The sequence below is a fragment of the Podarcis erhardii genome, assembly GCF_964252035.2.
Source record: "Podarcis erhardii genome assembly, chromosome: 3".
In the NCBI taxonomy this organism is placed as follows: domain Eukaryota; kingdom Metazoa; phylum Chordata; class Lepidosauria; order Squamata; family Lacertidae; genus Podarcis; species Podarcis erhardii.
In genome coordinates, this window is record NC_138507.1 from 67,515,841 (window position 1) to 67,539,353 (window position 23,513).

At 40.3% G+C, this 23,513-nt stretch overlaps 1 protein-coding gene across 16 annotated transcripts in view; it reads right to left on the bottom strand.

Annotated features, from left to right (window-relative positions):
• SYNE1 (spectrin repeat containing nuclear envelope protein 1) overlaps positions 1-23,513 on the bottom strand; it is a 278,820-nt gene that overhangs the window by 18,136 nt on the left and 237,171 nt on the right. For 10 of the 16 annotated variants that reach the window (XM_081854278.1, XM_081854273.1, XM_081854275.1 and 7 more), the window contains 10 exons: positions 21,484-21,646; positions 16,025-16,212; positions 14,839-14,989; positions 11,736-11,918; positions 11,413-11,550; positions 9,354-9,545; positions 8,364-8,697; positions 6,935-7,003; positions 4,865-5,007; positions 2,606-2,732 (listed from right to left, as the gene is read on the bottom strand). In XM_081854278.1, the coding sequence (XP_081710404.1) occupies positions 2,606-2,732; positions 4,865-5,007; positions 6,935-7,003; positions 8,364-8,697; positions 9,354-9,545; positions 11,413-11,550; positions 11,736-11,918; positions 14,839-14,989; positions 16,025-16,212; positions 21,484-21,646 (1,688 nt within the window). The remainder of the gene's footprint in view (positions 1-2,605; positions 2,733-4,864; positions 5,008-6,934; positions 7,004-8,363; positions 8,698-9,353; positions 9,546-11,412; positions 11,551-11,735; positions 11,919-14,838; positions 14,990-16,024; positions 16,213-21,483; positions 21,647-23,513) is intronic. The other 6 variants (XM_081854270.1, XM_081854268.1, XM_081854277.1 and 3 more) reach the window with 2 other exon arrangements.

Genomic DNA, 23,513 nt, shown 5'->3' on the forward strand with positions numbered 1-23,513 from the left:
GACACCCGGGGAGTTGGCACCTATGGAAGGAAGCATTTACCTCACTCTGAAATTGCTTCAGAAATATGGCACACATCGATACATACCGCATTTTTCGTCCCATAGGACGCTCCGTCCCATAGGACGCACCTACTTTTTTGGGGGGGGAATAAAGGAATTTCCCCCCCTTTATTTCCCCCCCAAAACCAGGTCGGGGAACAGTGGGATGGCGGTGCTGCACCTCCCCGCTATACCCTGAGCTTGTGGGGCTGGCCGATGTCTGCCTGGCACGAGGGGCGCTCTGTTTCAGGGCGCCCCACGAGCCCCCCCCCCCGGGTGCGCAAGGCTTGCGGACACCTGCACGAAGCATGGGGCATCCTCCAAAGGGCGCCCCGTGCTCCGCGCTGCCGGTTGCCGCCCGCAAGCCTTGCGCTCCCGGGGGGAGATCCCCTGGGTGCGCAAGGCTTGCTGACACCTGCACGAAGCACGGGGTGTCCTCCGAAGGGCGCCCCGTGCTCCGCGCTGCACGCTGCCGCCCGCAAGCCTTGCGCTCCTGGGGGGAGATCCCCCGGGTACGCAAGGCTTGCCGACACCTGCACGAAGCACGGGGCGTCCTCTGAAGGGCGCCCCGTGCTCCACGTTGCCGGCTGCCGCCCGCAAGTCTTGCGCGCCCGGGGGAACTCCCCCCGGGTGTGCAAGGCTTGTGGATAGCTTCCTGGAGCCTGGAGAGCGAGAGACGTCGGTGCGCACCCACGCCTCTCGCTCTCCAGGCTTCAGCGAAAGCCTGCATTCGCCCCATAGGACGCACACACATTTCCCCTTCATTTTTGGAGGGGAAAAAGTGTGTCCTATAGGGCGAAAAATACGGTACTGCATCCATTATAGTGGACATTTTGCTGGGAAACATATAGATTCTGTATTTATTCTGTACTCTGTTAATTGGTAAAGTAATAGCCCAAACAAGACAATTCTCACAGAAGGAGTTGTGCTGATTAATTTACCACAGCATCCAAAAACTGCACTAATCATTATCATGACATGCTAAATTAACTAATGAAAGGGATGAATACTATGCTGTTTTCATTAAGGGCTATAACGAAGCTTCACACAAGCAAATCAGTCTGGGAATTTCCCACCAGATTCAATTAACTGTGACACTCACTCCCCTGGCTCCATCATTACAAAAAGTTCCAGATTCCAAGGCAAAATCTTAAAACAAAAACAAAAACCCATTTCTAATTTCAGTTTGAGATGCATGCTCATTTTTAATTGCATGATTGCTGTGACAGAAATCGATACAGCCTTTCTCTCATCTTGGTGACTGCTACTTACCTAGACCTCCATTAGCACTTCAAGCCTTATATTGGATCAGTCTATGTCAATTTGTATTAAATATGGAGCTTTGATCTCTTCATCCATAACCTAAACACCACATCCCCAATAAGCATTACAGTAAGCCTGCAACTTATGTGGGGGTTACATTCATGCCTAAAGTGAAAATCATGTATAGTTAAAACCGCTGCTTTTTTTCTCTGGCGGTACTCAAGGGCACACAGTACCGGCACCTTTTCTTCTAGAAGAAAGGCATTTACTGTAATAACTTCGTGCTGAGTACCAGGACCTATTTTTTTAGAAGAAAAGCACTGGGATTCAAAACCCATTGGAGTTGAATGGCTGGTGGGATTGCCAAAGTCATTGTCCTCAGAACCCTGCCCCCTTCTGCCCATTACTTGTTTGTTTGTTTTGCCATGCACATGAAGCTGAAGGGGCACAAGTAAAATGTGTGTAAGTTGCAGGCTTACTGTATTCCAGTTTGTTCACAAATTCAGTTAGCTCACTTCCATCTATTGCCTCAACATAAGCCAAGACGGAAGCAGCACCAAGATTCTGAGATATACTATTAAAAAATAATAAACTATAACAACATTTAACATTTGCTGGGAACATATATTAACTAGGTGCCATACAGGAAAAACAGCAGTGCAAGCTCATGTACGTTACTCACAGAAAGCCTCACTGACCTCAGTGGGACTTACTCCCTAGCTAAGTGTGCATAGAGGAGTCTATCCTAAGAGCTTCAAGGAAAATACTTGATTAAAACTAGAGCTAAGAAAACTCAGGCACTTCCAAATTCTTACAAAGACCCATAAAGTCATTTCGTACAATTCATTAAATTTAAAATAGTGTGTCACCCTGATACAAGTCTTAAAATAAAATCATTAGGAAATTATTCGCATCAGCCTCTTGAATCTCTCTCGCTCAGAATGAGTGGAACAACTTAAGCCAACTTCCATAAATACTCTCTCAAGAATGGACTTAGAATTGGATAAGAGCCCCAGAAAATTGTTGTCATCCTGATGTACCAATGAGAATGTATGTCCCATGATCAAACAGTGAACAAAAGATTCCAAAAGATTGTGCAATCCCCTGCTAATTTCTTGGTAAAGACCATTAACCAAGCTGCCACTGCAGTCTCAGTGCTGCTCCAAAATCAGATTGTAAAGAATAAAAAAACCAGCTGTCACCCAGATGTGCAAGCAGTACGATGTGCTTCCATGGTTCAATGCTGTATGTCATTATCACTTGTTTTCCTCACATTGCAAGTTCAGTTCTGAATATTACTTACCGGCTGTTTGTGTCTCCGTGCTGTTCAGGTTAATAAATCCAGACAGCTTTTCCTCTTCCTCTTTCAGTTTGTGCTCAAGTCTTCTTACTGAATCTATGCTCCCACTGCATTCGCCCAGAAGCTTCATCTGTTCGAAAAAGAGAGAAATCACTTCTCATTATTCATGACCATGCTGGAGAAACAACAGAACTAAGAGCAAAATCCTAGGAAGTAAGTCACACTGAGTTCAATGGGGCTTACAGTCAGGTAAGTATACATGGGATTACAATTTAAGATTCTAACTACAAAACAATTTGCATCCTAGTTCTTAATACAAGTCATTCCATGATGTGATAGATAGAACTCCACTGTCTTAATGGTTTGAAAACTTTGTATGACTATCCCCTTGTTTTTAATGGCAATTAAACACAAGAAGGAGAGAGATTATGGGCTAACAGAAATGTTTTTGCTATTGCTGAAATTTCAGATATTTAACTAAGAAACTAATGCAGAGTATAAAGAAGAAGGAGCTAAAACTGAGATCACAGTTTGCTTTTAACAGGCACTTCAGGAATCATTGTTAATGTTTTCTTTACTGAGATGTGAGTTGCTGCTGGGCAAGCACTAAATCTATAGTAATTCACCAGATTGGGATCTAAAAACCCTTGGACAAAACCCCACTTAAGATGTACATCCAGTGCAATTTTTAAAAAAGTTTTTCCACTTAACAGCATTGCAAAGGGTTGGACTAGATGGCTCTCATGGTCTCTTCCAAAACTACAATTCTAGGATTCTATGCATCACAAACTGTTTTTGAGAGATCAGTTTCCAAATAGGTTTTCTCTTGTGACCTGGTGGTGGTGGCAGCAGCTGTCCAAGAGTCCCCTGCACAAGCAGAACTAGTTGCATGGCTCACTATATCCTTGCCCACCTGTCCAGATCACAGTTCACCATATCACACAAATCTTCAAAATGTTGGTGTGTGTGATTTATTAAGTTATTGCTTTTTTCATAAGTTACCAGTTCTATTATTCCCTGCCTGTGTCTGCTTTCCATTGCAGCTCCTGACCGCTGGAATGCTCTTCCTTCTGTCATTTTGGTGTTCAAGAAATCTGAGGATGAATCTCTTCACTCCCAGCTCCTCCCCGCCCCCCAGTATTGTCCTGTTTTTAATTATTTTTCAAGCCTTTCTTGTATGGATTTAGCTTTAGGTGCTGTATGAATAATAATAAATTTAGAAAACACTTAAAATGTGTGGCACACATGTACCCCCCCCAAAAAAAAAAACCAGAAGGAAGAAAGCTTCAGGAGAACTCCACAAACAGCCCCATCATAGCACAGAATGCTGAGAGACTGAGAGGGTGTGGGGGAAACCCTGAGATAGAGAAATAGAACAGAGTGGTTGAACAGGAGGAAAGAGGAATGTATATGGAAGAAACAACACCATCATTGTCTGGGTAGATCACTTCCTGGTTTACACCAAGAAGTTATTTTTCAGTGTCTCTAGGGAGGGAAGAAAAAGTTGCCCAATGATATCAGTGTAGAACCGAAAACATTTAATGCACCTAAACCAGGTGCGAGTGAGTTCAAACTCTAAAGACAGGAAAGAACTCCTGCCAGTTCTCAGTTTTTATTCAGTGTGAGACATTTAAGAAACAACCCGAGTAAGGAAAATTCCAAAACAAAGCAGTTCACTGTCCCTAAATTGTTAGCTTAAAGTAGCTATTCCTGGAAAAGAGTGACTTATAACAGCCCAGAAGTATATCTCTCACGCTGTGAGCCAGACTCTAGGTGATTTACTGTGTTGTCCAGAGGTATTAGATCCATATTGCAAGCTGGGCTGAAGCTGAGAGTAGCTTACAACAATTCTGCAGTGTTTTCTATTGCTTTCTCCCCCCCCCCCCAATTCACATTGGGCTGACAAAAATCCCACAGTACAATTCATTTTTAAATCTATTGCAAGTAGAAGTGATAGGCTGGCAGAGTGGTTTTCCTGTGGTGTAGCACATTGCTAATATTGCAATCCAGAGGTGGGATTACTTAAATTTACTCAGTCCAAATCAACCACTTAATTGCTAATGTGCAACAACTAAAAGGAATAATAAATTTTGCATTTGATGGAAGGAACTCTATATCTGATGCTAACTTTACCCCCCCCCCCAAACCCTCTCAGCAACTGGCTCAGGTAAGACACACACATCACGAATAGCAACAATACGAATAGCAATGAATAGCAATTTTATGTCCAGCCACCAGGAGGGCTAAGCTCACAGTACTTACATAGCCTTTGTAGCTAGAATCTAGTTCCGGCCCTGTTGGTGTTTTACTGCGGATTATGTTCTCTGTTTGCTGTATTTGGAAACGGCTGGTGTCTAAGGCCTTGTCAAGCTGTCGGATGTGTGTTTCTAAGGAACATGGTTCTCCTGTAGAAAATATAGACAGATAGATGTTACCAAACTGAAATGTCTCAGTGAGTAGGAGAAAACACTGAAGGTGGTGCTACTAGGTTTGAAAGCATGACAAAGAGTTAATTACAATAGCATGCAGGTGACAATTAGATTTGTAACTATTATACAAACATATCTGCAACTATGTTGGTTAGTGTGTGTACTGAGAAATGAATAATTTTTAAGGAGGACATATCAGGAAAATTCAATTCCCCAAAACAATTCTAGAAGACTAAGCACTCTGAAGTATCTGAAGAAGTGTGCATGCACACGAAAGCTCATACCTAGAACTAACTTAGTTGGTCTTTAAGGTGCTACTGGAAGGAATTTTTTTATTTTGTTTTCACTCTGCACTCGTTTCATTGTATCCTCAGACATTTTGCAGTACTGTACAGTGGTACTTCATGTTACATAACCTCCAGGTTACGGAATCTTCGGGTTATGGCCGCACCGCTCGTGCATTCACAGAAGCGCTCTGCGTGCCGCATGGGTGCGCAGAAGCGCTCTATCATGCCGCGTGGATTTTTTGATGTGTGCATGGCACCCTGAAACGAATTAAATCCGTAACCAGAGGTACCACTGTATTTGTGCTAAGCAGGCAACTGGTAAGAGCCTAGAAACTGCTGCACTCCCCACACACCCTGTATAAATGCTGGGGAATTTTATAGTCTCAGCATGCACATACACATTTACTTGAAAGTAAGTCTCTCTGATGTGGGTGGCACTGTGGGTTAAACCACAGAGCCTAGGGCTTGCCGATCAGAAGGTCGGTGGTTCGAATCCCCGCGACGGGGTCAGCTCCCGTTGCTCGGTCCCTGCTCCTGCCAACCTAGCAGTTCGAAGGCACGTCAAAGTGCAAGTAGATAAATAGGTACCGCGTTTCCGTGTGCTGCTCTGGTTCGCCAGAAGCGGCTTAGTCATGCTGGCCACATGACCCGGAAACTGTACGCCAGTTCCCTCGACCAATAAAGCGAGATGAGCGCTGCAACCCCAGTGTCATCCACGACTGGACGTTGTCAGAGGTGCCTTTACCTTTACCTAAGTCCCTCTGAATTCAAAAGGGCTAACTTTTGAGTAGATGTGTATAGCGTTGTACAAATAAATAAAGTTTTCCTAGATTTTCCTGAAAACTTGAAAATATTTGTAATGCTCTGAGCATTACTGCTAATTTTCTGGTATGGCAAGAAGGCATTATGCTAAAACACATGGAAATCTGGAAGAACATGGCCTTGAACAGTAAATTAAACTGTAAAGCAGTGAAGTGACCATAGGACAAATGTTTTGCTATGGAAAATGACTTAAAGACTTCTCCATTAAAGCCATTTCAGGGTGCCTTATTTCTTCTTCAGAAATATTGGACAATAGCCTTTATCTTACTAATATTGTGATATTTCAAACTGCAAGAGGGTTAGAGAATATAGAATCAGAAAGGGAGATGTTATCCTAGTTTCATATCCTCTTCTCCCAACCCTCCAAAGCTGATTCATTCTGGGGGGCAGGGGTGGAATGTTAGTGATAATGTACTTCAGATTTGTTTAAGGAAGATGTAAGACAGAGGCTCTGGCTTTTGAGAAGTGTGTTATCCTAAATATCCTTTTACTCTCTTAAAACACTGTGATTCTATGATTTCTATCTCCCAACTCTCCCCAGGAAGCACAAGTTACATAGATGACCTATTTCCCCCTCAATTCATAGGCTATGCAACAGGAATATTAATACCATTATTTTAAGCAGAATACTAAATATATAAGCAAATATCCTTATTTTCGATCAACATGCTGGCACTGATGTGTGAAGAAGAGTGGCTGGGATAAGTAGTGACTAAGAAAGCAGATATGCCAAGTAAGAAGGCAGTGTTATTGGTGGTTTAGGTCTGGCAATCTTTATGATATCTGTTGCCTACCATAGACATTTCTAAGAGCATTTTCAGTAAGTTTTATATAGGCCTCAGGGCTCCCAGGGATCACTATATCTGGAAAAATAAAACACAACCCAAAATGACTGCTTATCAACAATTATTTCAGTCTCCTTTGCGTCAGGCACTGAATCTCCCAAAAGGAGAGTAAACCACCAGTTCTACTGCTTTTGAGACATTAACTGAAATTAATCTTTGTGTATTCTCCAAAAATGGTTCAAGGATCCAAATGAAACAGGCAACAAGGAGAAACCCAAATGTGCAATTGCATGATGAGAGACCAGAACTGTATATTTCAGTAGGACCAAACATGCAACCCCCATCTTGTTGTACTTCTGATAATGAAGCCTCATGAACAGAAGCGTATTCTGTGACTTTAATCTGTTTTTATTTATTTATTTTAACCCTGGGACCTACTGGTGAACAACATCTGGGAACAGTGTGCTTGCTGGGTAAGCTAGGCTTTTAGTCTGTCCTTGCAGGGATGTCCTTGTAATTCCCAGCTAAATCTTAGTTTTTGTATTGTTAGGCGTATGTATTTCAAAGAAACAAGCATAACTGAATACACATGCTTCCTGTTTGACATGGAAACCAGTGTTTTGTAACTATGTATTGGACCAGGACACAAAAATATAAATCAGGCTTAGGTTTGTGGCAGATGTGCATGTTATGCTCACTTTTGGGAGTCTCATTAAATTCCATAGTACTATGGAAACACTCACAGGATCAAGTTGACGCCATCCTTTTACCTCTGCTGCACTGTCCCACAGAAACTGTCTTATTAAAATATTCTGCATGATTGTTATTTTCTAGGACCAGCATGGTCACACAGCTAAGCATGTTTAACCCATGAGTCTTAAGAGTCAAAACGGCACTGCTAAATTCCCACTAATGTCAACTCCTGTCTTACCTAAACAAGGGGTGTGCCTGATCCTTTTTGAACATGGCACCCATGAGTTTGACACCACAGACTTTTAGCTGTGTGCTAGGCAAGGCAGTGTGAGGTTGTTTTTCACACATCATTGTGGTGGCTTGGAATACAGCAGCTGGCATTGCAGAAGCATTCCCTTTACTAGTTCAACACATGGGGGCTAATTAAAAACAAAATTCATCAAAGTTCATGAGACTAGGCCCTGAACCACAATGACTTCAAGTCCAGCTATTAACTAAACTCAAAGTTTTCCAGAAAAATTTGTCTTCTGTGACTGCTATGACTAATAGGGTAGCGCCAGCTAATCTATTCTGTCTGAAAAAATCTCTTCCAGTTCCTTCTCTGACAGTCTATGAAAATTTCCTAAAAAGCAACCATATGTCAGAGCTGTTCATTGGCCAAGAACTAGGCCAATAAAGGTCAGCTGATTTAGAAATGTCCCTGCAGAGCTGTATGAAGGGATTAGAGATGGGTGAGTGATTATACCTGCTAGGCTTGCTGCTCCTCTGAGATAAAACTCTTTGTCTTCTTGCCCCTCCACTTCTTCAGAATGCAGCGCTCTCGAAACGGCCGTCTCCAGGTCCCGGCTCAGGTCATAGTCATGATCCCATTCCAAGGGGATGGAATCTACACTAGCAGGAGTGTCACGTCCTGACCTTTCACTTCGGAGAGGCTGGGGAAGAGACAGTGAGAGGTTGGAGGAAGGGTGTGGAGAGAGGACACTGTCTGCAGATTTGTCATGCCAGTGTATGTCAGAAAGATCTCCCGATTCATCCAGATCCACTTCGCGATCAGAGAGGTCATGCTCATCATCTGTGAGCTAGAAGGAAACATTAAAGAGTCAATTAATAGTCTTCTCAATGGATCAGTGCTAGCTCTAGCTAGGTCAATAAGATAAAAGTGTCATTGTGTAACATTCAAACTCACAACATTCTCATTATGCTTCTTTCTTTTCTGGTTTTATGGGTGTGTTGTTGTTTTTAAAACTCCCATATAACACTAATAAAAAAAAGCTAAAAATAAGCATGTCTTGTATGTTTAGTGCTCATCTCTATGGCTGCCTATCAGGTAATTGTCTCTGTTAGATAACATCTCCTTCCAGCCAGGAAATTTACTGCAGTATCTCAGAAATGAGCCAAAATAGTCATGCATTTGGACCAGTACTAGGTCCTTTTCTTTCATCTTCTGAAAACAGCAGTCTGATTTCCAGATATTTCTTATGTACTTCTCTTTTGCATTTTCAGCCTGGAAACTTAAATGAATAATGATGCCTCTCTAGATTTAGAAGTGTACCTTTCTGCATAGAAACAAAATAATGGTCCAGTGGGATCCACTGTGCAGTCCATTATGAATTGTGTAGCTCTGATCTTGCAAATTTCATGCTTATGCATTCACAAAGCTTTAAATTTACCATACTGAATGTCCTACCTCTGTAAGGCTTTCAACAATTGCTTATGGTGAAAAAAAAAAACTTACCGGGAGGCGGATTAGTTTTTTATGATACCGTTCAACTCGGCCAAAGACCTCCTGGCAGTATCGTCGAAGCTCATCAAGCTCTTCTTCAATGACAGCTGCATCCAGAGGCTCACTTTTTTCTATCAGCTGCTCACCCTGGGCAATGATCTGTTCAATTTTGTTGTTGTTCAATGATATCTCCTGCTGAAAGGCCTGCATAGCATAGTTATAATTAAATTTTAAGGGGTGTGTGTGAAATGTTTCTAGTAAACATATTAATTAAAAGATCATTATAACACCTGTTATTTAAATACAGATATTTCAAGACAGTTAAGATAACCATTAAATTAGTTCATTTACTGAAAATGTTGTATCTATAAAACATTTATATTATGGAGAGTATCTAGATCAGTCTTCTGTAACCTAGTGCTCTCCAGATCTCTCGGGACTTCAACTCCCATCAGCCCCCGCCAGCACTGGCTAGGAATAATGGAAGTGGTAATTCCAAACATCTGGGGAGCACCAGGTTGCTGAAGCCTGGTATACAACCAAGCACACAGCTAACCAGGCAGTTGATTATCCCATAGGTAAACAGAATAGAAGGAAGAACACAAAGATTCTCAAGCCATACTCTTGCATTGTCAAACCGCTTAAGAAGCCAATCAACAAAGATAATGTATATTGTATTCTATTTTATATTGTTATTATACACCACCTGGAAATAACACATAAAGATCCTGCATTCCTAATCTGTTATGTTAGTTGGTGACAATTTCACTTTATTTAAGTTCTTTCAGACTCAGGTGCATACCAAGGTTTTAAAATATTTAAACAGTTATCAGTATAAACAAAATATATGTGTTTTTTGAGGCACCATCTACAACACAGTTGTTCAGTCATGGTGCCTTCAGCAATAGCCCAAATGATATAATTTGTGGGCAAGTTCAGACAGAAGACTGATGTGATCCTATCTACTGTCAGGAGTCTATATTCAGTTCTTTCACCACACAGACCTGATTCCTGGAACAAAAGTATCCTTAGTTGTTTTACACTGCAGAGCTAATGCAAAATAGGCACACAGGTGGAAAGTCAACTTGACTTCAAAACAAAACAAAACATGCCACTAGTATCACAGGAACCTAGACATTTGGCAGAAGACCTGAATCCAGGAACTCCTGAGTATGGGGAACCACAACTGCCACCAAGAGAAGCAATGACGATGGACCCTTAATCGTTGCTCCATCTACTGTTTCCCACTGTGACGTGGAAGGGAAGGGCTGTGGCTCAGTGGCAGAACACATACTTTACAAAAGGTCCAGATTCAATCCCCAGAATCTCTGTGTAGGGATGGAAATATTCACTGTCTGAAAGCCTTCAGAGCTGTTGCCAGTCAGTGTGGATAATACTGCACTAGATGGACCAATAGCCTGATTCAGCTTCCATCTAATAATAATGCCATCTAATAATACCATCTTCATAATAATAATAATAATAATAATAATAATAATAATAATAATAGCAGCAGCAGCAGCTTCCATCTAAGAATCTTTAGTTAGGACAAATCTTTAGTTAGGACAAAACCGAAATGTCCCCTCAGCTCAAAAATGTTCACTTGTACAAAGGGACCTTCTCCTCTCTATTCCCTTGTGTGCACCTTGTCCCCTCCCCATATCTGCCGTGGAGGGTTGAGGGTAAATCCAGTACAGATTTAGGGAGCACGCTGGGGAAGTAGTGCTCTTGGGCAAGTGGAAATCCTTGCACTGATGAAAGGCTTACTTGGTGCTACTTTAGATACAACCCAGTGACTTGTGCTGGGCATTTCTCCATCTCTTCTCTAAATATGGGTAAAGAAAAGCAACTCGTGAACAAACAATTAAACTTTCAGATGTCATCTGTTTGCTTTCACTTGCCAGAACTGATTTACTTGGTGTGGGCTGAGAATCCCGCTTAGTGCTTTCCTTTCCATTTTCATGTTTATGAAACTTGCTCCGAAATAAACCTTTTAAATAATGTGTAAAGTGCTTATTGGGTTTTTTTGTTTTGTTTTGTTCCTGTGTGCCTATAGGTTGCATTTCTATACCTTGAGCTGCTTTATCTTGGCCTGAACATCACACTCTGAGAAATGTTCAATGTTGGTTAACTGTAGATCCATCTCTGTAAGCCATACTAGAATGCTGTCGCGTGCCGTCTCAAACTCCTCACGCTGACCAATGAAATGCTAAAAAAGGAAATAAACCTAATTTAAATGCTTATAGCCTTCAACTTTATCAAACATAACTTAAACAGAACCACCACAACTACCACATCAATTAATAAAACTGCAATGTTCTCAACAGCAACTCCCCCCTTCCCCTGATCCAAAAATATACCACCATAAGGAATGAACTACGAATGGAGAAATACTTTAAGCCTGCGGAGGATGGAGGTCACTCGCTTTTGTAAATTGTCCCATCTCTGGTTTCCTTCATGGACCATCTGCTTAAGGCTGCAAGCAGAGTCAGTGCGGTTCTCTCGGGCCAAGCGGCGGTACTGCTTGTTAATCAGTTCCAGCTGAGTCAGGCTTTCATGAACTTGTCGCTGAAAAGCCTACAAGAATAGCAGCAACAAAAGAGCCTATTAGAGCACTGGCCTCTGTAAATCATGGTTTGTATTTTCCTTGTCCTTGACCTTGGCAACAGTACCACAGAAGAGAAGAGATCTTTGTAGATGGAAATTACTATCAAGGATATTACATGCATGTATGAAGGGGTAATTTAAGAAGTGACTTTTGATTGGTGCTACAATATTCTACCGAGAATAAATGAATTCAGTTTTCCCTTAAGTGAATCCAGAGCTACACAACACATGTGATACTGGGATGTCACTGGATGAGACCAAAAGCACATCTAGTGCTGCATCCTGTTTTCACAGTGGCCAATAAGATGCCTATGGGAAGCCTGCAAGCAGGACCGAAGTACAAAATCAGTCTCTCCATTTGTGAGTCTCATATGATCAAAACATTTTTCGTTATGGGAATTCAAGGACTTAGGATGTTGGGCAGTAATAATTTGTGATCCTACAAAACATCCTCTTGGAAAACAAAGTAGATGGTGTGTGTGTGTTTGGGTGTGCTAAATCAACATTGGGAGTGGGAATGAATTTTCCATTACAACAAATTGGCTAAAGATCCTAGTCATAATTTTTCCGTTGTCCTGTAGCTTGGTGTTTTTCCTTGAGTTATTAAAAGTTTTGAAGCAGCAAAAGTCCCCACAGGATTCTTCCCATAAATTAACAACTCAGGTTAAATGTCAATACGTGGAAAGTAAAAACGTGGATAGGTAAGAAAGAACGAAGAGAAAAGAAGAGAAGAGAGTTTTCAAATGCAATGGAAATGGTAATCAGAGGAACAAAACATGTGTTAAGATCAGCAAAGTATCTCTCTTACAGAAACAAAATGCACCTGTCTCTAAATGTATGACAAATACATTTTATAAGAGGCAGCCCTTATGTCTAGTGAATCACAGTTGCCATGTAATCTGTTAGTAACTTTTGTTCAAAGGATGGACAGCTGCACATGCTTTCAAGCTCTCAGTGCTGTATTAACAAGAACATGTTTCTAAACTGACTTTAGCAACATCGTTTACAGTGAAGTTCAAAAAATATCTTCTCAGAATTAAGTCACAGAGTCACACAAATGAATTAAGTCATTTAGACTTGTTCCTAGGTGAGTGTGTTTAAGCCTGAAGCCCCAGTCGCCGGTTAGTGGCAATGGCATGAGTGAGAACCGTCACATCACCTAAGCCAGAATTTTAGAATCCTCATCCTGATAATCAACCAAAAGCACCATTAAGGACATAATCAGAGAAACTCAGAGAAACTCTTGATAACAATTTAGGTTCTTGGTACATACAAACTCTACAGAAAGACCAATGTATGGTTTTTAAAAACCTTGTGGTGTGACGATTCACAAACAAGGAGAGGCTCCTGTCCCTTTAAGAAACTGTATATAGAAGGTGGCATTTCAGAAAGTGATGCTGTTCCTCTTCTACACAATTGTTACAGGAATCTCACCCTCTTTTGCCTTTTGTCGCCTTAAATCCTTATTCTGTGACAGAATATAGAAATAGTGAATGAAAGAAAAGTTCCAAAGCCAGCTAGAAATATTTTTGGAGCTTTTCAGTGAACACTGAATTTTTATTCAACAGTAATTATACAATTCAGCATGTAGGAAGGGGAAAGTGATTTGAAACAGTCGGAATAAAAGGAGATGAGACAAAAATTACAGGGCACTAGCTTCAAGACGAAATCAAGCTAGTTTTAATAAAAAAGGCTAATAAAATATACTTGGTTGAGTTTCAGTGGAAATCATTAAATATATGAATCTTCAGTGAGTTAGGGGCAAAGGAAATGAGTAAGAAGAAAAGTTTGAAGAACATTTTTCTTCAGAGAAATTGATTACTCATCCTGCAAACCAAATAATGCATATGAGTGTTTGCATGATGAAGTTCTACTTGGAAGAGCCTGGCAATAGTTTGCAAATGAAATTAAAGAGAAAATAAAGGATGGTGGGAAATTACCAAGTTTTTAAAAATTAATAACTTGCGTAAAATTGGATGGTAAGGAATGTATTGAACAGTTCTCTACACTGTACAATCAGAAAACTCATAGTGTTCACATTAAATATTTTCAGTCCCCTAAATCATGCCAATTAGCCAATTATAGCCAGTTAGCTGCTTCCTGGTTCAGGCAAAGCTTGCTTGCATTGAAATTGGCAAACTATGGTTTGCATATGCTCACCAAACCAGATTTAAAACCTATATTTTGAAGCTGTTTTCCAATACTGGTATGAATGTTAAAGATTACCTATGGTTTGCCTGAATTAAGCAGTAACTAAAGACTCTTGAGGGCCTGAAGTAAAGACAAAATCCCATTCCTTCAAAGGATGATTTGGAGATTTGGAAACAATGGCTGCATTCACACATGCTGCTAACTCACTATTTAGCATTCATGCATGAGCCTTGTGCCCACTCCTCTTGCCACTTTTCTCAAGGATGAGACTAGAAGGTTTTGCTTCCAATTTTCAACTGACCATGGATACTTGTTAGGCTGGAACCATCGACTGTGGTTGGTGTTGAAATACGGGAAAACAAGCCGGTATTAACCAGATTTGAAGCTAGCTTGTTTACTTAACCCAGAGTTAACACTAACTAGTTTGTCTGGTTTAAGACTTAAGAATTAACTACAGTGAGTTAAAAACAGAAGGGAAAACATCCTATTGCCTTCTTGTAGCTGTGCTAAAGGAGAAGGGGTGGGTGGGCAGAAGAAACTGAGGCCTATAGCATTATGGAAAGAGTGAGCTTTCTTTGTCTCTAGCCAATTATTTCTCATGAGATGGCTGCAAAAGTATTAATCATTCTATATTAATAAAGAACTTCCCTATCAAGTAACATGTTCTCTGACAGGGCAAGAATACGCTCACTGCTGTAATAGGATCAAAAGGTAATATATTTCAAATGTAACAAGTCACCTCAAATTTCTTTAGTTCTTCCTTAGCAACCGTGTACAGTACGCCAGAAGAACTAGGGAAAGCAGCTGTTCTTTCAGAAATTTTTAGCCAATCTTCAAAGCGAGAATAATCATCCAGGAACTTTTGCCATAGTCTCCATGTCTCTTCAATCCTGAAGCAGAAAATGAAAAATGAGGATAGGCTGTGATTCACTTTAATGATTTTTCAACTTCTCATTTACTTCACCAGCTGCAACAGGGAAATCATACTGCAAACTTAAGCATGCCCAAGCAAACAACAGTTGTACTGAACAATAACTGGTTCTTAACCAAAGCTTGACAGTAAGTTTGATTAACAAGCAATGAAAATCGTTGGCTGAGCTGGAGCAAGACAGCTGTGGGCTGTTGATTTTTCTCTTTATACATGGCAAATTCTCATTTGGAATTCATATAAAAATTGTAAGATGTTTATAATAAGGGTACAGTAAACCAAGTGCTGAGCAGAATAGGTCCAGAAATGCAATCTTGCTTTTACAAACTACAGCTGCTCTCTGATGATTTCTGAGCACAAAAAGAAACTTTCTCTCTGTGTTAAATTCTCTGTAGTTACCCAATGTTGAATTTAAGGGACAAAACATCCTGGAGGCTTCCTTTCACTAGCACATGAATTGATATGTCCATCATGCAGTATAGCAAATTACTAATCATACAGGGACGCACAGCATTAAATTGTAAATCATCAATGGAAATAAAATGGTCATCGAGATAAACTTATCAATGGGTTTAAAAAACAATAACCAACACCCCAAAACATTCACTGTGCTGTTGGAAACTACCTTATATAGAAATCAATCACCCATCTAGCTCAGCGTTGTCTACACTACCTGGCAATGACTTTCTGGGGTTTTAGAGAAGCGTCTTTCCCAGCCCTGAATGGATATGCTAGAGATTGAACCTCAGATCTTTTGCATGCAAAACATATGTTTTTAGGATGTGCAGCAGTGACAGACTCCTTGAACTATATATGCACAATCAGATTGCTTGAACTATATGTACACAACTCTATGGGCCCATCTATTGAGATCCAGCCCAAAGATTTGGGCCAAGATTCAGCAGCGGGTACTCTGCTGAATACAGAACTGACAAGGTTTCATCCATTCTAAGATATACTGAGGATCATCTGAGGACTCTCTGGGTCGAGCGCTTACTTGAGTCGCCTTTCCATTGACATAGCACAGATGTTCCGCCACCTTCGGTCCAGGTTCCGTGTGGCCTGCTGGATGGAGTCACATTCTGTTTCAGTGGCACAAGCGTCACAGTCATGGAGCAGAACTTCACAAAGGTTGAGGACAGATGCAACTCCAGTGCTATGTTTCTCTATGTCCCTTTGCAGCTCCTATAGGTCAACAGATGAGCTTGTAAACATCTTAGACAAAAGAGGAGCCAAGCTTAAAAAAAATATGCAGCAGAAGCAAGCAAGGCAAAATTGGAACAGAAATGGATGAAAGCAGCCTATTTGGCAATTGATTACAAAAAAGCCATTCTGTGATGAGTGGTTATCAACTTGTCCAACAGTTTTTGACTCAGATTCTAAGTGCATGTACTGAAAAGTAAGGTCCACTGAAATAGTGACATTCAGGAAGGAGAGGGAAGCAGTCGGTCACCACACCTACCCACCTGTGTTCTTCTAAAGTAAAAGTAAAGCAAAGCCTTTTGTACTAGCTATATTAGCACAAATATTTTTGCTTAAAAAAAGGAAAAAGTTATGCTGATAACATTGATATACATATTATGGATTACACAGAGTAAGCACTCATTTCTTTCAATTTAATATTGAGTATATCTAGGAGCAGTTCTTTGAACCCTGAAAATCCTCTTAAACCTCTCTGCTTAATTATGAAATAACAATCCTTATATAATCAAATGAATTGAATTCCTGAGTAACTTCTCTTTCAGGTGTCAGACAACTTCAAAGCACCCAAAGTGCTTCCCTGCAACGACTTGATTTGAAAACTAAAATTGTCTTTGTTTAGCCTTTATCATCACTTCTCTATCATTAACCAGCTGGGAACTTATTGTGGTAAGTAATTAGCATAGTTTATACAAACCTTAAAGTCTGGAATTAAAGGGAGTTATGTTAAACTAAGTTTTACAATATTTAATATGCCAACAAAGGCAAGTAGCTTAATTTTAATCACTAGTGAACATTTTTGATCAACAAATATTGATTTTTGTTTTTCAAATCAGAGCCTAATTGATCTAGAAAATTATCTAGATAACAATTCACGAAACAGTGCAAGTGTGCATCTTCTGTTAACCAACAGGAGTTGCCTCAGACAAGAATTACTGATGTGAACAATGGTGAGTAAAACTGGTGCCTTCTGGGTTGTATCTGCTATGCTGCGCCATATATACATCTTTCATGGTCCCATATGAACCCTGTTTGGAGGAATATGGATAAAAATAACTATATTATTTTAAAATACAGGCTAATGTAAAATATAGGATGGTATGTGTTCCTCAAGGGCCAGCTTTGGCTGGAAACAATTCAACAGATAAAAAGGTTCATGTGAGATGCATGTGTGGTATACAGTACATGGTGATATCTGCAGTACGAAAGGAAATTATTAAATGGATGGATGGGTGGGTCATATGGCAATGGAATCATCCTCATAAAAGAAGTTAACCCTAAGCATGTGATTCAACAGTTTACAGTATCCCTTCTGGACTAAACTTGAACAGTACAACAATAATTCTCAGATTACTGAAAATTTCTAAATCCTGGAATTATTCTTGTGAAGCAAAAATAGCTATAACTATGGGACAAGTTTCCAGTGAGAAGATGTCACTTGGTTTGAAGTTCCAGTAACATTTCACACTCCTTCCTTGACAACATTTTGCCTTGTTTACATTTCTCCAAAACGTTTAGTTTCCTCCCATGTTTCAAACTATGTCCTTTCTTCTCTTCCATTCCTTGAATATTGCGTGTGTGTGTGTGTGTGTGTCTAACAGGAAATATAACACCAGGAACAGTGCTCTAAGTAGTAATATAAACATGTTTTCATGGAAGACAATCTTACTCGGCCATGAGTGATCGTCAAAGAAAGAAAGAAGCTCAGAGTAGGGCACTGAAATTAACAACTAAGTTAGGTCCATTAGTTTCAACTCTGTACCCTTTGACTGTGGGGTACAAATTCAACCCATTTTAGATACACTGCTATGCCAGAGTATAATTGTGAATAAATGGTACCTAGTTTTACTTTGAATATATTAGTACTAGTGTCTGGGCAAAGCTGCAGAGTCACTAGCTTGCAGGATTTGCAAGATATATGCATCTGGGGTAAAGAATGACCCCCACAGAAAATATATTAATGGTTCAATCCTTTTTCTGGGACCTTCTCAGAAATAAGTCTCACTGAGTTCAGTGAAATTTAGTTCACAGTATTACAGAGTATTATATTTTCCATATTTAAAGCTTTTTTTCTTATTTTTTGTGCATGTGCACATACAGTATTCTTGTGATCTTTTCCAAATGAAAAACATCTGCATAAGCAAGATGTGACTAGATATTAACCAGGTAATGTAATTTTGTGCCCATATGTACCTGTATGCCCCAGTCAAAATCTACATAATACATTTCATTGTAGCCAGTCTATGGCCTTTAAACCCCGAGGCTGCAATCCTATGTACACTTATCTGAAAGTGAGGCCCATTTAACTTTCTAGGTAGGATTTCACTATTAATCTTAGCCCTGTGGCATGTTTCCTGAAGACACATGCTTTGGAGAAGCAGAAAGACTGGAAAAGTTCCAATATAGTGAGCTCTATCAAGAAGACACCATGGGTGGAATTCAACATCATGCCAAGGCGATCATTCTATCAGCCCAAGCGTTTCTGCTTGCCAGATGGAACGATCTGCCCTCTCCCCGCCAGTCCATGCTGGCTTTTTTTGGAGGGGGGGTTAACTATGCAAAATGCAACATCTCCTGGACTAATGTGTGAATCAAATTTTGAATTCCTCTGAATTTTGCAGTTCTTTAATTAAAGAAAATACTCAAAACACTGCATTTAACTTTAGGACAAAATACATTTAGAAATTTTGTGATATAGCTATATCTATCTATCTAATCCAAATGCACATTTTTGTTTGGATACTTTCTTAAAGCTGCAGATTGATGTAGAAACACAGACTTATGAATGGTCATATGCAAAACTGATGTGGACCCAAAATAGACTAATCCATCCATTCCAGTGTAAAGGTAATGAGTAAATTTGTGCTCAGCCTTTTCACTTTAGACATTGTAAAAGCTACAGCTGGGTCTTGCCAAAAGTAGCTTTTCAGTTGTAGTGAGAGAGCTATGATTCTTTGACTCCTATATGGATTTTTTTCTGATAGCCATTCACACTTTTGTTACACTGAAATTGGAGGATAATAATGCAGAAGAATAGGATTCCCAAGCTGTTTATTTGGAAGCATCACAGTGCACAACTTTTCTGGATCAATCTCCAGTAGCAAAATTTACAACTGCTTGTCCCATTTGCAAAATGAAGCAACACTCCACCAATTTGCATTGCCTTCATGCATCTTTTTAGATACAATTCAGGTTTTTAAAGTGATTAAAGAGCTGTGCCTCTAAGAGACTAACCCATTCTCTTGCTATCCTGATGAATCTTTACAAGAGTACAGTGTTACTGCCAGGTCCGCTGGCTTGGCCACAAGATAGTGGTTGCCCGGGGCCGCTTGCGTGTGTGCGTCTGACGTCAGCATGCCTGTGGTGCACATGTCTGATTTCAGCACACCCACTGTGGGCAGGGCACATTTTTGAGAGGGGGTGCAAATAGGTACCCCCCCCAGACTCCCTCAGTGGAGCCCAGCTCTGGCGCATAGCTAGAGCTCCACTCTGCGGTCAAGTCTGAAGAGAGGTGGCAATGTTGCTGCCCCTCTCCTGCACTGGGCTGGTCATGCCAGGTCCCTCATTCCCAGCCTCTGCTCTGCTCTGCTCCTGGGTCAGGTCTGCCTTGGGAGGCAGAGAGAGGAAGGAATGTCACAGCAGCATTGCCTGTCCTCTCCTCAGCTGGGCAGTGCACCCGGCCGGTCTGGGTGCAGTGGGCTCCCTTGGGGGTGTGCTAAGCAGGAGCATATGCTCCACCACTGGGCATGCTTATATCAGGCGCACACCCCCCCCCAACTTGTGCTGCCCCACATAAAAAATCTGTGGGTGCCCTGAACCACACTCGGTGCCTATGGTGACTGCATCTTGCTTACTTGCAGAAAGGACTGCTAACATTAGTTGTCTATGTATGTTAGCAGTGTGATGTGGGGAAAAACAGGATAAAAGGTATGATTCTTCTTCCATGATTGGGGGTGGGGGTTTCCTTTTAAGTATCAAGAGTAACAACTGCAGATCCCCTGAATGCATTAACACATCAAGAAGATCAAACCTATCCATTCTTAAGGAAATCAGCCCTGAGTGCTCACTGGAAGGACAGATCCTGAAGCTGAGGCTCCAATACTTTGGCCACCTCATGAGAAGAGAAGACTCCCTGGAAAAGACCCTGATGTTGGGAAAGATTGAGGGCACAAGGAGAAGGGGACAACAGAGGACGAGATGGTTGGACAGTGTTCTCGAAGCTACCAGCATGAGTTTAACCAAACTACGGGAAGTAGTGGAAGACAGGAGTGCCTGGCGTGCTCTGGTCCATGGGGTCATGAAGAGTTGGATACGACTAAACAGCAAATGTGTCATATATACACTGCAAAATACAACCATTCTTTGTGGCTGCCTGATACTATAGAACTACTTTCTTATAAATATTGGGAGCCATATTGTAATAAAACTTCTCTTTGGGTGGTATATGGAGACCGGAAATGTTTCTTATGTGAAATATTATAACAACCAGCAGCAAGCACTTAGAATGGGGTATGCCGAAAATTATTTTAAAAACAAGAAGAAAACCTTGTAATTAAGTAAATGTATGGGAAGAAAATGGAGAGTTGAGATCTCTAAAGGGCATTTTTAGGACTACAGATTCATATAACCAAAAAACAATACAATGAATGCTCAACATCTTAACAATGGCTCAGGTTTTTTTCCTCTTCATTCTTCTTGTTCTGTGTTCATGGCTCTGCAGGTTATGCACAAGCTTGAAAGTTAAACATTATTTCTGTATAGCTCATGCAACTCTGCATGCAAAGGAATTAAAGCACAGGTTTAAAAACAGCCAATGATGAACATATATTTTGGTATCCCCAAATATGGAGAGTCTCAGGCATTTATAATGCTTGCAGTGTACAAACACAGAAGGCTTCCTCCAAGTCTATGGCAGTAAACAGTGCCTTGCAATCCACTCCAAAACTCCCACACAATGAAAAGCTAATTACAGCAGAAGCTGACATTCTGGACATAACATCACAGTGCCTTACCTCATTTGGTAGGGTCAGTGAGCAGTTCCATGTTGACAGCAGAAGACTCTATCAGAGTAATGCTATAAGCATCACCTGCCATGAAATTTAAGGGCATCTTCCTCTCACTGCCCTCTTGCAATATTGAGCTGGATACAGCAGGCCCAAGCCTGTACCACACTTGGATCACTCTCAACTTTGTGCAATGGGGAGTGTGGGTGTTTCATGATTTTTTTTGTTCTTCTACCTCAAATTTTTGTTTTACCTGCTGCTCATTTAGTTTCCTTTGAATCTCCTCGGAATCACAGGTTTCATAGACAATGGGCTTGGACAATTCTGACTCAATGTGGGCAAGCCAAGATCTCAAGATGCTCATGTTCTTATCCAACTGCTGGACTGCCACCAGGGTCTCCTTCAGCTTCTTCATCCTGCAGGATCACAGGCAAGATCATGAGTATGTTACTTAATAGTCTGCATTGTTAAACAGCATATTTATTCTCGTAATTTTCTGTACAGAAGTAGTTGGGCTTTTACATCTGAGCACCACACTCTTAGGTACAAATATTATAAACAAGGGCCTATACTTTTAACAAAATGTATCTTATTTCATGACCACATCTTGATACAGAAGGCACTGCCAAGTAGGAAAACATTTTTGTGAGATTAATATACCAGTACATAGAAAAATCTGAAACGTATCTCTACAAACCCTATTTCTGAAGTCTTAGACTCTACAGCTCAGTTCTCAGAACACACTGGAAGTACTAAACACAACAACAAAATGCTTTCAGATGTAAGAGTGAATTGTAGCATTATTTTTTACTGTAGCACTACTCTTTTTACAGTAGAAGTAGTTCTTTCAAGATGCAGTGCTGTTAAGAGAAAGAAAAGACTTCTTGGTACCCATTTCGGTCCAAGTAGTGTTTGCCATTGATAATAGCCACCATAACTTTTATCTTGATTAGCAAAGAAATGAGCTATTATTCAGAATTTTTCAGGTTATTTTTTCTTAGTGCAACAACTGTGTAGTTGTTATGGGGAATCCAGACCTCTTTAATCAGTGCATAACTTTTCATGTGGGGCTATCGCATTTTTCCCCAACCCAAGATTGCACTTTTTGCCAACATTTTGATCTCTAACAACATAATTGATGCAGAACAGTGTATTGTCTTTTGTGGTTAAGCTATATCCACAACGAACCGTTGGCACAGCTCAAACAAAAGCTGAATATAAAACAGAAAAAAACTTGGCCCTAAAAATCTTTGGGCCAATTTATTTTGCTTATTTTTTCTTCCCTGTACAATTAAGTACTTCTTTACTCCCACATACCGGATTGCATAGAAAACAGGTGTGGGCTTTCAGCACTTATACTTCTCCACAGGACCTTCCACATGATGGAAAGGATCATGTAGAGAAAAGAAGTGGCTGGTTCACATATTCAAACAGCCATTTGTCAACTTCAGTAGGAACAGATTTACTAATCTGCAGGGGCCTTTACTGAAACCTTGTTAGAAGTACATTGGTGTGTAACAAGAAAATTAACAATTCTGTTTGGCTGCTTTTGGAAAGTAACTTTCATAAGCAACTAAATACAAATTCACTTTGTTTTCCAAGGGCTACAGCATGTTATATTAAATTGTATTTTTTTCTCATTCAAATTTAAATTTAAAACAATATATTTCTTATAATATACACTCTAAAACACACACACAAATAAAAGAAGTGCTTTATAAATTTTTCTCCAAACTCCCGGTAGTGGCTGAGTGTTCTATAAACAAACTGCTATTCTCACAACATAAATGTGATAGTCAACTGAAGGCTAAATGATTTTGAAAGAAATACTACCTAGAAGCAGAACATATACATTTAGAAAACCAAGTACTATTTGTCACAATGACACACAAAATGCGCCCAAAGTATTTACTTTGATTTTACAACTTTCATTTTCTTCATGGCAGCAAATCTATCAAATATTTCTAAAGCAAAATATGTTACATACAATTTCACCCCTATTAGCCTTGAAAAAGACTAGCAAGGAAAATTAGTGAAGGCAGATGAAGCAATTCTTTTCAAAACAAGAAAAATAATGAACAAACTTATGGATGATTTACACGGATCCCCCACCCCATGGGAAATAATTTCCCTTTAATTAACAGATTCCTAATAAAAGATATGCCAGAGTGTTTTTACAGTGTTCAATTACAGGGCGCAGAAGGGTGCTACCTTCCTTAGCAGCTGTTTTAGAAGAAAGAGGTAGCCCCCCCCCCAATAATTGATCACAAGGTGTGGTGCATG